Raw genomic sequence first — 15,981 nt, 5'->3', positions numbered from 1 at the left:
CAGCTCCAGGTCCGGACGGCATACAGATACTTTAACGGAGACGTGTCCAGGGTTACAGTATCTGTTGTTGATGTAGACAATGAGTCCCCCACCTCTGCTTTTCCCGCTGGCCTGTGTGTCCCTATCGGCTCTCACGGATGTGAAACCGCATAGGTCTACGTTAGCCTGTGGCGTTAGCTCAGTTAGCCACGTCTCCGTGAAGATAAACAAACTGCACTCACAGTATATGGTTGTTCAGCGCACACAGTTCGTCCATTTTATTCTGTAGCGACTTCACGCTGCCCATTATCACTGTTGGGATTGATGGTTTGAATCGCCTCCGGTGATCCGCTTTCCTCGCTCCAGCCTTGCAGCCTCTGTAGCTCCTCTTTATCTCAGCCGGGATGTTGTGTCGCATGCCGGTCTGTCCCTTTGTTCTTAGTGCCAGCAGCTCCGCTCTCGAATAGATGAAGGAGCTGGTTCCAGAAGTTTTAAAAAGTGCATTATCCATCTTGTATCGCTATATCTAAGAGGTAGAAGTAGAGTAACTAGAGGAAGGTGAAATAAAGTTTGAAAGCCTAGTCTAAAAAAAGTTAAAAGTTAAGAAAAGGTGCGGTGTTGCTGCGCTACTTGGAAAGGCTGCCGTCACTCCAGCGCCATCTTGAATATCTGCTAGAATTTTATCTGCTTATCTGCTATAAAAAGCCAGAAGAGGAAAATCTGCTTCATGTGTTTCTGTTTGATCCTCAGTGACTTTGACACAAAGGCCTCTGCTGTGATGATCACACCTCTGATCAAGTCTCACAGTGTCACAACTGATAAATGATCAGAGTTAGAATATTTCTGACTGTCTGCTGTGTGCCGTGACCTTTGACCTGCTAAAGAGAGTCAGCTGTGGATTATTCGTTGTTGTGTCTGATACTTAGAACTGTGAGGAAGAAGCTACACAGTTAATCAGGGTCCCCTCTCTCTGAATCAGGAAAGGTGGGCAGGCCGCGTGTGGGCCGCGGGCCATACGTTGAGTATCACTGTTTGAAATGTGAACATTGTTCTGCTGCAGTCAATGGACTAAACCAGAGAAGAAGAAAACAGACTTTACCATGAAGATCCTCAGTGTGGATCAGTATAATATCAGCCTGATGTCTACAGTTTAGTGTCAGCACAACTTTCACATCATATTCATCTCAGCACAACTAAAACATGCTGACTGACCTCAGAGTTTCAAGTTGACATCGTGGACTCTCCAGAAAACCACACAGATGCTTCACTCCTGAATCCTGCAGCTTGTTAGTCAACGACAAGAAGTCATTACTCAGGTCCAGCTCTCTCAGATGGGAGGGGTTGGACTTCAGCGCTGCTGCCAGATAATCACAGCTGATCTCTGACAAACCACAGTCCCACAATCTGTATAAAGAATGAAAGATGTAAGTTTATTAGACAAAGTGCTTGAAATCATTCAGTGTTTCATCATCTGTTCAGAGCTGAAGAAGGTTCAGAATGTAGAAGTTTAGAAAATGGAAACTCCAAACAGCTGAAGCCAACAGGAAGCAGCTTCAAACAAACACAACAAGAGAAAAAACTCTGAATGTTTCACATTAAAGTCGTACATTTTTCATAAAAACAGGACAAAGACTTGAAAAAGTCGTGTTTCTCCTTCCAGGAACCACATGGCTTCACTTTTAAAGGTGAAGTGTGAAAGAAACGGACATATTTGAAGTCCAACACCTTTTTCCAGTCACATTATTAAAGCAGACAAACTACAAGCTCATCTTCATTCCAACAAGTCATCTTCTGACCTGGACTAACAACACTGGTCTCTATGTGCAGCTGGCTGTGAGACCAGTGCTCAGGGAGCGTCTACAAAGTGCAACACTGAAAGAACATCACACACTCATTTGCTTCCAGCACTTTCACACAAACATCTACTGTCATCATTGTCACCAAACTCTGTGGATCCTTTATTGCAAATTCAAATGGGATCAAATGGTCAGACAAAAGAGGGTTATGAGGAAATATGATGAAATGTTGTGTATTAGCAGCAAGTTATTGAATCATTTTCCTCACAAACCAAACAAAATGATTGACAAACATGTTTTTACAAACTCAGTGTTGGACTTGGATCAGCAGGATAAGCTGATGTTTAAAGGCATTTGAGTCTCGCTGTATGAGAGTCCAGTTATTCCTCAATATTTATGGATGATGTTCTTTCAGTGTTGCACTTTGTAGACGCTCCCTGAGCCTCACAGCCAGCTGCACATGGACCAGCTGACATTACCCAGCATTAGAGGCGGCTGTAAACAATTAATGTTCCCATTTAAATGGTTTTAATTTAAATAAAACGATGTTGATTCATTCAATCCTGAATCGATGTTTAATATAAATGGATTTTGCCAGAATCTCAGCTTAAAGCTGACAAACTATTTCAACCAGCAGCAAACAGCTAAAACAGTAAATGAGAGCAGCTAAACACACAAAGATGGAAACACAGAGCGTGGATCGTTCACTCGACGGCACGGACACGGACACGCCGTCGGGGCTGAAAGTGGACAGCTCACAGATCCTGAAGCTGCAGGTTTCATCTGTCTCCAACCAAAACTGAGTGAACCAGCAGCAAAAGAAGATCAAACTCTGCTTCACGTTTGATAAATATGCTCATGAATTCTCTCTGACTTTGGCTGTTCCTGCCTGCACAGCTCTCTCTCTCTCTCAGTGTCCTCCAAGAACAGCTTCAAACATCTGTTTCTGCATCATTCACTGTTTCTTAGCCACCAGTCTGCTGTTGTGTTCAGTGCTGTCGGCCTCTAACAGTAAAGCCTCATTTCTGCTGTTCCATGGAAACTTTTTAAAATGCTGACAGATTACAAACTCTCAGCTGTGTCTGTAATCAAACCTCTGTAACTTTGCTTCACTTCAGCAGCATCAGCTCATGTTCACATGTTGATTCATGGTTTGCTTCAGTTTTTGATCGACTGCAGAAGATTTTGAAGGTTATCTGCTATAAAAAGCCAGAAGAGGAAAATCTGCTTCATGTGTTTCTGTTTGATCCTCAGTGACTTTGACACAAAGGCCTCTGCTGTGATGATCACACCTCTGATCAAGTCTCACAGTGTCACAACTGATAAATGATCAGAGTTAGAATATTTCTGACTGTCTGCTGTGTGCCGTGACCTTTGACCTGCTAAAGACAGTCAGCTGTGGATTATTCATTGTTGTGTCTGATACTTAGAACTAGGGATGGGTATCGTTTAGGTTTTATCTGATACCGGTACAAAACCGGTACTTTTGAAACGGTGCCGGTGCTTAAACGGTGCTCGAACCAGTGCTTAAAGAATGGAGAACACAAACTTTGTCCAAAAACCTCTCATGTTTAGCTGTTTTTTGTAAAAAGATAACAATGTTAGCCTTTTCTGCAGCTATAGGGCATATATGGTATCACTCTTGGCTGGAAGCAGTGCTTAAACAATGGAAAAAACACAAAATTGGTCCAAAAACCTCTCATGTTTAGCTGTTTCCCACTTTTTCTTTGGTCATTTTAGCCTTTTTGGCCAGGGTGAAGGGAGTATCTGCCATCAAACAAGAAGACAGCCGCATGTAACTACGACGGTGTTTGCTAGTTCACCTTACATGCATTAATGTAATAACGTGGTTAGCCTACTCAACGTAAATTACACACGAACAACATTAAGCTACTCACGCAGAGAAGAACGGCTGCTGCTGCCATCATCATCCTCATCATTTCTGCTACACTGGCAGGGCTAGGGGCCAGGACTCTCCTCTTTGAGTTTTTGGGGGATGTTGCTAACTCCGGGTCCGATAACAGGCACCACACCCGCAGTAGATGTGCTCGGTGTGAGGTCTCGCAGCAAGCTATCAAATACGGCGCATTTGTCGGCTTTTAAAAAAACCGCTACGCGTCGCCAGGTGTTTCATCAGATTCGAGGTGTTACCTCCTTTGACAGTATCACAGTATCACCTTAAAGCACTTGTTGCAGGCTGCTGAGTTTGCATCTTTTGCTGCGAAGTACAGCCAGACTTTGACCGCTTTGTCTTGGGCATTTTTAATCTGTAGCTCTGCTCTAAAAGAACATACGTACCTGGCCCCGCCTACTATCCTCGGAAACGTAAAATGATTGGCTAGAATTGGCTCAGGAAAAAAAAAGCACCGAAATAAAGCACCGAAATGTGCGCTGCTTTTCGGTCTGGTTACTACCGTTTATGTCAGAACACCGGTACCCATCCCAACTTAGAACTGTGAGGAAGAAGCTACACAGCTAATCAGGGTCCCCTCTCTCTGAATCAGGAAAGGTGGGCAGGCCGCGTGTGGGCCGCGGGCCATACGTTGAGTCTCACTGTTTGAAATGTGAACATTGTTCTGCTGCAGTCAATGGACTAAACCAGAGAAGAAGAAAACAGACTTTACCATGAAGATCCTCAGTGTGGATCAGTATAATATCAGCCTGATGTCTGCAGTTTAGTGTCAGCACAACTTTCACATCATATTCATCTCAGCACAACTAAAACATTGCTGACTGACCTCAGAGTTTCAAGTTTACATCCTGGACTCTCCAGGAAACCACACAGATGCTTCACTCCTGAATCCTGCAGCTTGTTGTTCCAGCTCAGGTCCAGCTCTCTCAGATGGGAGGGGTTGGACTTCAGTGCTGCTGCCAGATAATCACAGCTGATCTCTGACAAACCACAGCCCCACAATCTGTATAAAGAATGAAAGATGTAAGTTTATTAGACAAAGTGTGAGCTTGAAATCATTCAGTGTTTCATCATCTGTTCAGAGCTGAAGAAGGTTCAGAATGTAGAAGTTTAGAAAATGGAAACTCCAAACAGCTGAAGCCAACAGGAAGCAGCTTCAAACAAACACAACAAGAGAAAAAACTCTGAATGTTTCACATTAAAGTCGTACATTTCTAACAAGAGTATTTTAAAGACAGCGTCACTGATGATCATCTTCTGCTCAGTAAAACTTTGGTTTTCCACATGTGAGTGTTAATGATGCACAAAGACTGTGAGTGCAAAGAGGGAGCGAGGAGGATGACAGAGAGACGGTACAAGAGCATCAAGAACCCGGCGAGGAAATGAGCAGAAGGATTTTGGAGCCTGTTGGATTGAAGCTTTCACAGAGACGTGTTTGACTGGACACTGTTACGAGTTCAAAATATTGGGGATGGATACAAAAGGAAAACCCAAAATAACAACACTGGTCCGGCCGGGTCAGGTCAAAACGATGATTTTAATGCACACGTGTGGGAGATGAATACTGCACGCAGACAGCATAAGATCTCTCTCCAAAAACCACACAACAATAGTCTTTATGAAAATCAGGGTATTAGCATGCCCCCTCATGCGTAAAGTAGGTACAATACAATCAATGTTGACAACTTTTGATACAACAAAGGAACATTCTCTCCGTCTCGAGGGAAGGCACTGACTCCCCCTTTATCTCCTGGAGCCAACTGTCCGTGTGAAGACACAACATGGCAGCTACAAGGTTCTGCGGATTGTTAGTTGATCTCTGACCTAAACCTGAACCCACTAACTGTGTGTGTGTGTCTCGACCTCAGCCTTCACTCTGTCTATAAGGACAGAGGCCACTCTGTCCTTATAGACAGAGTGTGCAATGACCTAACTGAAACCATACATGTAATATGTTGAATAAATGTTCTAATCAAATGCCACTATTCAAAGCTTAATAAAAGAATATAAATGAATAAAGGATAATGATAACTGACATAGTATGTGTTTTGTAAGCGTGTTCTTTTCATAGCTCAAGATCCTTAACACAATAGATTGTTCGGACCTTGCGCCGAACAAAGTTTCCGACCCTCCACTAGTTGACCGAGCCCCCCTTATTGGCAAGCACAAAAATACAATGCATGTATATGAAAATGATTATCACTGCTCCTGTAATAGAAAATGTAACATAAGGCCGACAGCCTAAAGAAATTCTCTAATGCAATAACAATTAATGATGATGATTAAATGAAATAATGATTAATTATTGCAAATGCACACTACTTAAAGTTTAACAAAAGATATAACTGAATAAAAGATCATAAAGACTAACATGGTATAAGTGTTTTTTTGTAAGCATGTGCGGCCTTCCAGCTCGAAGTCGCTTTACTCAATAGATCAGCCAGACATCCCGCTGACTGTAGCTTTTAACCCTTATTAACTTGAGCACAACTCTGTAATGAGCACAAAACTGCAATGTGTGAAGATGATCATGGTTACACCTGCAACAAAAGATTATATATCACCAACACCTGTGAATAGAAGATTTTAGTTATACTAGTTATAACAATCACTGTAATACAAACTTTAATGTAATGTCAATAGCTTAAATAAATGCTTTAATGCAATGCTTATTATATGATTCTGATGCAATGGTAAAATAACAGCAAAATGCCCCCCTCTCAACACCACCAGAACACTGACTGTTATTGTTTTCATTTACATGTAGACGAAGATGATGATAAACATTTTTGTCACTAGTAATCCTGAATTGTAGTAATAAAAGACTGTCAATGTGATTATAAGGCCAAGAAAACAATGTTGCTGTCTGAACCATTCTGGGGTAACACTTCACTTTTTGTTCAATTTATAGCAATTATAACAATTTCAATTTAGTTTTAACAACTTTTAAATAACTGAAAACAAAATGTTTGAAGACTTTTTCAATCTGTGTTTAAAAAATAACTCTTTCCAATGGCAGTCACCTCTGGATCCTATCAAACTGTTACATACATCACCTATAAGATCATATGAGGGGTTTTTCTTTTTTGTCAAAGTCTTTTTTATTGAACATACAATTATATCTGACAACAATTACAGCAGGATCAGTAAACAGCCCCCCCAACCCATCCAAACCAATGCAACCACGGCCCAGCCAGTAACCAAACAGGGAGCATCGATTCACTGACAACTGTTCCAGTGTTACCCATCAAAATAAATGATCATCATCTTTTACCCAATATAATAAAGCCCTTATATTTGATGCCCAGTAATGCAACAAAGATTTGCCTCCTGCGCTCCACGGTCTTTGTAATAAACTCTGTTTCAGCCTGGGTGGCTTTTTTAGTCCAAATAAAGGAAGAAATGTGACTGTTCAGATTGTTAAACAAGACTTTGTTAAAAACATTCAAGACATTGAAAAAAATACTAAAATTTAGGAAATATCATCTTGATGATATTTATTCTACCACCCAGCGAAAGAGGCAAAACTCCCATTTTCCAAAATCCTCTTTAAGCTCGACAATAAAGGAAGATCGTTTTATACAAGTCTTTGTGGTTTTGTGTCACCCAGATGTCCAAGTACTTAAACTTGTTACAGCTGAGTTTAAAAGGGGCTAAAATAGACAAAAACTCCCCAGTTGTTGTACAGATAGACTTTACCTCTCCCCAAAATTCACTTTATATCCAGAAATTGTCCCAAATTCCTTAAGTATGTATTAAGGTGACCTTGAGGCTCTTAAAGGCGCCTATAAATAAAATGTATTATTATTATTATATCCAAAAGTTTGTGGAGGCTATTCGATGGGTTGGAAATAAATAAAATCATGTCGTCGGCATAAAGAGAGACTTCATGTTCGATGTTTTCCCTCAACACCAACACATCGTCTCAGAGCAACAGCTAGCGCTTCAATGGCAAAAAGAAGAGGAGACAGAGGGCATCCCTGTCCTGGGGGACAGAGTATTGTTAGTCCGGACGGCTGTTAGAGGGGAGCAATACAATACTTTTATCCAAGATACAAAATTAAAGCCACATTTTTAAGCGTATAAAAAAAATCCCATCTCACCCGATCCAACGCTTTTTCTGCGTCAAGCCAAATTACAGTTTCCAATGTATCACCTTTAACATGGGTATAAATTATATTTAATAGAACTCTAATGTTAAAAAAAAGCCTAATAAAGCCCGTCTGGTCCTGTGAAATAATGGAGGACAAATACTTGTGTAAGCGACGGGCCAACACTTGAGCCAGGATCTTGGTGTCTGTGTTGAACAAAGATATTAAACGACATGAACGACAATCTAAATGGTCTTTGTCCTGTTTTACAATTAAACACATCACTGCTTGATGCATTGTTGGAGGCAACGACTGTGAGAGGAAGGATTCTGCAAAAGTTGATTTTAACAGTGAATTCAGTCGGTCAGAAAACTTTATGAAAAGATCAGATGGATACCCGTCGGGGCAGCAGATTTTCCAGACTGTATGCTCCGTATGGATGTTTCAATTTCAACATTAGAGACAGGTTCCTCCAGACCAGTGATCGCATCTTCTCCCAAGGAGGGAATATCAAGTCTTTCAAAAAAGTTTTCTAGCGCTACGTCATCGTTTGCCTGGGAGGAGCCGTATAAAGTCTGATAGTAATTTAAAAACTTATTTAAATCTTGGTTATCTGTAGACCTCATTCCCTGGTTATTGTGGATCTCAAGGATAGTTGTTAGCTGTTCTTTGTCGCAGCTGGTGAGCTGATAACTTGCCTGTTTGTTCTCCATATTCATAAGCATAGCTGCAACTTTGACTCAGCCTGTTTTGTAGATATGAGATTGTATTCAGTTTGTGATTTTAACTGCTGTGTATATAATACAGGCTCAGGAGAGTGGCTGTACACAGCATCTAGTTTAGCAGGCGCTCGGTCACTATTTTATTCTGTTTGTCCCAAAATGAAATTATTTGGCCTCTCAGATGTTTTTAGAGATTCTGTAAAGGAATTTCTTTCACTTATGTACTAATCACATTATTTTATTGTATAATGCCATGTCTGACACCCATACTGTAAGAGGGAAGTTGGGGGGGAGCAGACCACTCCACAGGAAGAGTCTTTTGTCTCTTCAAGGACTCTGGGAGGTAGCAAGGGAGTGTGAACCTTAAGGTGTGAAACAGCTGTGTAACTGCCTTTTGTTCCTGAAGAAGGTATTTAAACGGAGAGCCATGCTAGGCTCCGGAGACTCTGCTGACCCTGCCCCGCGTCATGCAGGCTCTCCATCAAGCTTGGTTGTCCGTTGTCTTTGTGTGTCCGGATTAAAGAATGTTAGCTACCGCTCACCGCTTGTCTGCAGGCTTTATTTAAGTGGAAAACTTCCACAACAGAATGGCGCTGTGAGCAGGGTGGTCCGTGTGGTCGCTAAACAACGGTTCCGTGGACGGGCTGATCACCCCTGAGGAAAAAGCTGCCTTTGTCCTACCAGCTGTTGAAGCAAAGGAAATGGAGGAGTCACGGAGCCGTGTGTTTTGGCCACCACCGAGATCATCGATTTTGAGGGGACTCCTGCAGATGGGTGAGTTGTAGTTAACTTGTACACAGTCATGGAGAGTTTTTTGTCTGGCCGAGCGGTGAAGTGCCTGCTGCTCCGGAGTTCGAGTCTCCGGAGGGAAAATCCTGGTGGTTTGAGGCCCCAGGCTTGTGTTCGGTTCTGGTGTTGTGCAAAAGAAAAGCAGTCGTCTGCCAGAGTAATTGCAAAAACACTGGTCCATCACAGGGAACGGTGGTTCGAGTCCACCGTTGATAATCACGTCTGCACAATACAGTGTGTGGAGTGACGGTATTTTAGCACTTTTCTGCCGGTAAGGGAAGAAGGCCATTGCAGAGGACGCTCTGAATGTAAATGTAGGATCTAGATCCAGTAGCAGCAGACGTTCCACCAGGCGGCCAGAGACAAAACTCAATGTGTGACTGTATGTTAAGGACTGAGTAAATGTGTGGTGTGTAAGATTGCAGAGAATGGATGTGTGGGAAAAGTTGTTGTTGTGTGTAACAAAAAAAACAAACAAAAAAAAAAAAAAAGTGAAAAATGGGGTTCAAAATGTTGAAAATGGGGAACAAAACAAGGGGAAAAAAAAGAGAGAGAGGAGTGTAGAAATGTGTGTAAAAGTTGTTTCCAACTAGCGGGAGAAGGTGGTACTGCAGGCTACCAGCTCCCCTAGTGTGGACATGCAAGAAAATTCTTTTTAGCAGAATTGTTGATAAAAATAAGCAAAAATAGGAAGAGGGTTTGGTGGTTTCTAACGTAGAACAACTACAATCTTTCTGGGTTTTTAAGAAAGGGGAGTTCAGAATCAAGAGAGGAGACGTGTGTTTTTAAGCAATGAGAAGAATGATCAAAATGTCTCAGTGTGTCACTTGCAGGTGAAGAGCAGACCCGGATCAATTTTCCACGTTCAGCAGTCGGGAAAAATTATAGGTCAACACACTGATAAAAGCTATTTTGGAGAGAGGTATATATAATCTATGCAAATCATACAAGATTTACTCTATTATTGCACTCAGCCAAGGAATTATACAGTAATGGGTTAATTATACCCTTTTCTTAAGAGTAACGACATTACATTAAAAAATGCAGTAAAATATACCCCCAAACCGTGAGTCTTATGTTCCTAATTGCGCATGCGCCAGACCGCGCTTTTTGACTGAGCGGGACTGCAAGCAAATTCTGGGTCCTTTCTTCAGCTTCCATCGAACCCGATCGAACCACAGAAGTGAAGGTAAGCTATTTACATAGGGTGAATAATATATAATAGCGCATGCAAATGGTAATTTTTGAAGTAATGAGCTATTACACTTTACTTGTATTGCTTAGGTCTGTGTAATGCACCATTACTTGAAATGAAACTTTGAATCTGTGGCTGTCTGTTAACCGTCTAGACAACTGCCGGTAAGTTGCAATGAAATGTGTTCGTGGTGCGCTTTTTAACAGTCAGCATGCATGACCAGTCCCGGACTGGTAATCGGAACACTGAGGTCGTGTCCAAATTCATGGTCTGAATCCTCCTGAGGGCCCGGCCTTCGCGAGCTATGTGGGCCGGGTCCTCAGAAGGTCGGGTAGGCCGGATGTAAACCTACGTTTAACCTGAGTAGCGAAAGACAGCGGTGATCTGAAAATGATGTGCCGGGAGTTGTGCCGTTCTCGGCGTCTCTAGTGACCCTCGAGCTCTCGGCTAGCTATCGAGCTGGTGGGTAACAGACGTCTCCGAAAATGTCGAAGCACTTGTGCAAATATGCGATATTTTGATAAACCGAGCAGATATTTGAAGTTTACACACCCACATTCTCGCCTGAAAATATGTTAAAAGTTTATTATGTGACCCAGAAAGAATAATAAGAGTAATTTTAAAACTTAGTAGCGGCCGCCATTGCCGGAAACTGGAGTTTGGCTGGGCCGCGCTATGAAATCCGGGATATGGTGGGCCACGGAGGACACACCCGACCCATCCTTCAAATTCGGGGAAAAGGAGGACGCATTGGTCAGCCTTCGGCTTGTCGCTGTGACGTAATCGGTCTACAAATATGTTGGGAGGATGCAGCCCATGAATTTGGACACCCCCAATAATTACAATCGCGGTCTTTGCAAACTACTTTCCTTCCTTGATGCAAAATAAAATGGACGTCAGACGATCTTTTTTTTTATTATCATTAGTATTATTATTATTATTTTGAGAAATGAGAGCGGCAATCCTTAAGTTGTGGTGGCTCTGCTTCTGGGTCAACACATAAAGCAGGTAAACAAACTTAAATCCTGTATGTCTTTGAAATTCTATGAACACTGGGCAGATCATTCCCAACAGCCGTGTTTTAAAACTCTTAAAAAACAGCTGTTGCATCCGTCTGCGTCTCCCCATTCATCTTCACTGTAGCTCATCATCCCGGAGAGCTCACTGAAAGCTTTCTCCCAGCTGTAACTGGCGGCTTTGTTTTAGCAGCACCAGAACTTTCTGAAAAAGCTCTGAAGCATGCTTGCTTGTATTTAAAAATGTGATAGATACCGCTTTGCTCCCGTATCTGCTTCATCATCCGCTCAGCTGTTCGCACTGCGGGGAAACACTGGGACACAGCAGCATCATGAACTCCAGCTATAGGGAGATTTTTCAGCAGCAAAACAAATAAAGCCAACGTGAAACGATCAGTAAAAAACAAAGACTGCTCTGAGAGTTTGAATTATTAACTGTATTTATTGATGTGTGGTTAAAGAGTATCTTACGTTCAGTAAGTAGGGGCAGGTCCCGCCTTCCTCACCTCTGGTTGGATAGAAAGTCTCTCCTACTTACTGATGATTAAGATACTCGCTCACGGGGTGGGACAAGTATGTCTGAGAGAGGGAGGGCGTCTCATGAGACCATCAGTGTTGCCAACGGTCTCTGACAGAAAGTAGCTGAAGTTCCTCAGGGTGTCACACCAAAATAAAAGCAGGGGGGTAAAGCTCTCAGCCTGAAATGTTGTCCCAGTCCAGGCCTGTGCATGACTGTCTGACTGCTTGTTTTAAGTTTAAAAATTTGTCAATGCTAGCTTTTTCTAAAATATTGAAATGGCAGATGTTAAAAAATAAAACAAAGTACTACTGTATCCCACTAGTATGTGTGAAAATACCCACTGTTGCTGCACCTAATTTTTTTTTTGGAATTGTGGGATCAAGTAAAATATTTTTGAATTGATTTTATATTATATTGGGTAGTGTTAGAACGTCAGTGCTTAATAATTGTTTTCATAATCATATCTCCCCCAATTATTCAGCGGGCCACATATAGAAACCTGGTTCTTTTAAACACCTGGGGTCCAAATTAATTTTGAATATTATATGTCTGGGCTATAATTTGGAGAAATACGGCATGTTTTGTGAAGCATATTACATCTATGAATATGATCTATGAAGCTAATTCCATGATGCATGAATAATCTATGCAGTTGCAATGCCTTTATTTTAGTGAGGTAAGTACACAATCTGTTATTTCTGCATAACAGACCCTTGTTAAGTATAACAGACAGACAGACTTCTCAGATAAGAGGAGCAAAGAAAAACTGAAGAAGAATATTCACCTTATGTTTTATTTCTACCTTTATTAAAGAGACTCAGGTTGATAAATAAATTGTAACCAGGTACATGTCTGAAAATTTCTTTTGTGTAATGTATTTTCTTATTTTTGTTGCATGAAAAATCTGTGTATGTGGACACTCACTATTTGCCCTCTTTTTCAGGTCCTCACGTGTGTCCTTTACAAGCAGAGGCTCGCTGATAGACGACTCGGTTACCAATTCTAGGGCTGACGCACCCACCCGCGTATCCTTTACAGGTATGCAAGTTTCTAAAGAAATAAATCACATTGACCTTGAAAATGTGGTTAATCTTAACCAAAGTCCTCAGTTATGTAAAAATGAATTGGAAATATAAGTTGTGCAACTTCACAACCACAAAAAGATTAGACCTGCTGAAACACATCAGGCTAATACATGGGCATTTTGGTCGAGTCCACTCCATACCCTGCCTTCATGCTGATTGCCCTTGCACTGTCAAGCCATGGGGTGCATTAAGGACACATCTGTCAAGGCATCATTCACAGTCATCCCAGCCAGGCAACATCCTTTCGTTCACATGCATTGTCTGTAATTCATGGTCGTTTGACAATGAGAGGCAGTTTTTTGAACATCTTGGTGCCCATCTAAAAAAGTTTGAAACTGTGCCATGTGTTTTTGAGGATTTTGATTATCTTTTGCAGCTTATGCGTGCCAAAGGAGGAGCTGCTGGTTCCAAGATGCTGGAGACTTTGAATGACGTATGTTATTTGACTTTTTTCACAAATATGTAACTATGGAGGGCTGCAGTGGGTAGCAAGAAGGTCCTGGGTTCAAATCCTGGCCCAGGGTCTTTATGCATGGAGTTTGCATGTTCTCCCTGTGCATGTGTGGGTTCCTCCCGGGTACTCCGGCTTCCTCCCACAGTCAGAAAACATGACTGTTAGGTCAATTGGTCTAAATTGTCCTTAGGTTTGAGTGTGTGCGTGCATGGTTGTTTATCCTGTCTGTCTCTATGTTGCCTTGTAAATGACTGTCCAGGGTGTACCCAGCCTCTCACCTGTTGAAAGCTGGAGAGAGGCATCAGCCATGTTTTTGTTTTGAAGTAATTCAGTCTTAATGTATGTAAATCACTCGACTTAGTCTTTTCACTAAATTGTATCTCCCTACAGACACAGAGCATTGAGAAGAAAAGGGATGTTGTTATCTGCTGCCTCATTAGCTACCTCGGGGAAAGACAAGAAGATCTTTTTCATGACTGCCAGGTATGTCATATTGATAACAGATTACTTATTAACTCAAGGGATCCTAATGTTCTTCTCTCCTGTCCTCTCCTATCCCCTGTTCTCCGCTTCTCCATTCATCTTCTGTCCGCTCCCCTCTTTAGATCAACTGAAATATATTGAAAAAGCATCTTAAATAAAATAAAACATGTGTATGCTTTTTGTTTCTTTCTTTTTAACACATAGGAATGTGAGGATTACACAGACAATATGATGAAAGTGATCGTGATCCACAACATCATGGCTGAGGAGGATCCATCAGATGTGTCCATTGTGATTGAGGGAAACCAAGTGATGGAGGGATGTGGAAGCCGAACAAAGTGTACTACTGTGTACTACTGATGGGACTGATATATGCCCTCAACCTCGAATATCCGAAGGAGCTGAAGAACACATTTGACACTTTTCAAAAACTATTTTTGGAACTTGACGGGACGAAACTACTGAACAAGGTCCACGGCCTCAAAAATAAGCTTATGCAATGCACACACATTTCCCCTCTTGTTCCCAGAGGATCTTTTGTCCAGACATAGCTTGATGAAGCTGTAATTTTTCTTCTGACAGCAAAGCACAGAAACTATTGAATGTTGGTGTTAGTGTTCTGTTCTATTTATACATATGTTTGATAACGTACATGCACAGAAACAACCTTGTAGAGTTTCTGTGCTTTTGGCTTTTAAAATGGACTAAGTCACCTTGGAAAGTGTTGTCTGCATTAGCTGTTGTGTTGCACTTTATTCTGTGTTTTTATGGAATAAAAACATTGAGATAATGAACCATTTGAATATCTTTTTTGGGGGGGTACATTTTACCTTATATGAATAGGTATTGTTTATCAACTGATAATAATTAAATTTTATTAGTAATTATCAGGTATTACCAACTAGCAAACAAGAGATAATTTTACCCAATTTAAATGAGTAAGTAGCTGTTGAATGTATACATAAATATGGGGTAAATTTTACCTAATTTAATTAAGTATTTCATAGCTTTATATTGAAGCTATTTTATACACAATATATTGAACTAAATCAACCACAAAAAAGGCTATGCAAATTGTTACCTCAGATTTATTGGGTAAATTCTATAGATGAGTTTTTACAGTGCACCATTAGAATCACTCAAACCAAGTTTTGGCTGAATTGTTTTACAGCTTAACTTCCATGTCTTTGTCACCCTGAGAACACAAGCTCCAAGAATCTCTCCCTGAAGACAAGAAATGCAGTTCCAGAACAACGAGATGGATATCAAGAGCTCACAGCAGTGTCCTGAGCAGTGAAGAAAAGGTCCAGCAGCAGCAGCTGTGCAAGACAGCGACAGCAAGGAGAAAAATGGCATCATCATGACTGGATGGATGGATGTGCATTTCCAACAAGCTGCAACTTTACTGTGTGTGAATGGACTTTTGAAAAGACTGTCTGAGTTGGACATTTGCCACCTTTGGAGCAAAATGGCAAGATGAGACAGTGGAGAACACAGGACAAAGCTGAAAGACAACTGACTCTCACTGGACTGCTTCAAAGGGGGAGAGATGAGATGAGACCACAGTGGAAGGAGCCGGGGAGAACATGGCTGTTTTAGTGTGGGAAATGAAATTTGGGTTTAGGAAACTGGGAAGAAAAAACGACTGCCTTGCGTGGAGAATTGAAAAGTGTCTGGAGCACCACAAAGAGGAGAGGTACACAAAATTACACAAACAGAAAAATGCATTAATCCTACTAACACAAAAACACACACAATGAAGCTCATGAAGACCAAATAGCATTTTAAGCATGCATTTCTGTTACCATCATCTTGTCTGGTTCACTTAGTGGGTTAAGAAGTGATACATAGACTAGTGAACTAGTATTATTTTGGGGAAGCATGATTGAATCATTGCAGGGGTGAACAGAATGCTGCAGGGGGGTCAGATGAGTGGAGA

General features: G+C 41.4%; 1 protein-coding gene across 2 annotated transcripts in view; it reads right to left on the bottom strand.

Moving 5' to 3' along the window:
- Nucleotides 1–15,981, bottom strand: part of LOC134634088 (NACHT, LRR and PYD domains-containing protein 12-like) — a 245,424-nt gene that overhangs the window by 34,253 nt on the left and 195,190 nt on the right. Inside the window, exon 6 of one of the 2 annotated variants that reach the window (XM_063483150.1) lies at nt 4,514–4,690. The exons of the other annotated variant lie outside the window; for it this stretch is intronic. Within the exon in view, the coding sequence (XP_063339220.1) occupies nt 4,514–4,690 (177 nt within the window). The remainder of the gene's footprint in view (nt 1–4,513; nt 4,691–15,981) is intronic. 2 annotated transcript variants of the gene reach the window in all.

Source organism: Pelmatolapia mariae, linkage group LG9, assembly GCF_036321145.2.
Source record: "Pelmatolapia mariae isolate MD_Pm_ZW linkage group LG9, Pm_UMD_F_2, whole genome shotgun sequence".
NCBI lineage: Eukaryota > Metazoa > Chordata > Actinopteri > Cichliformes > Cichlidae > Pelmatolapia > Pelmatolapia mariae.
This window is presented reverse-complemented; position numbering and strand designations above follow the sequence as displayed.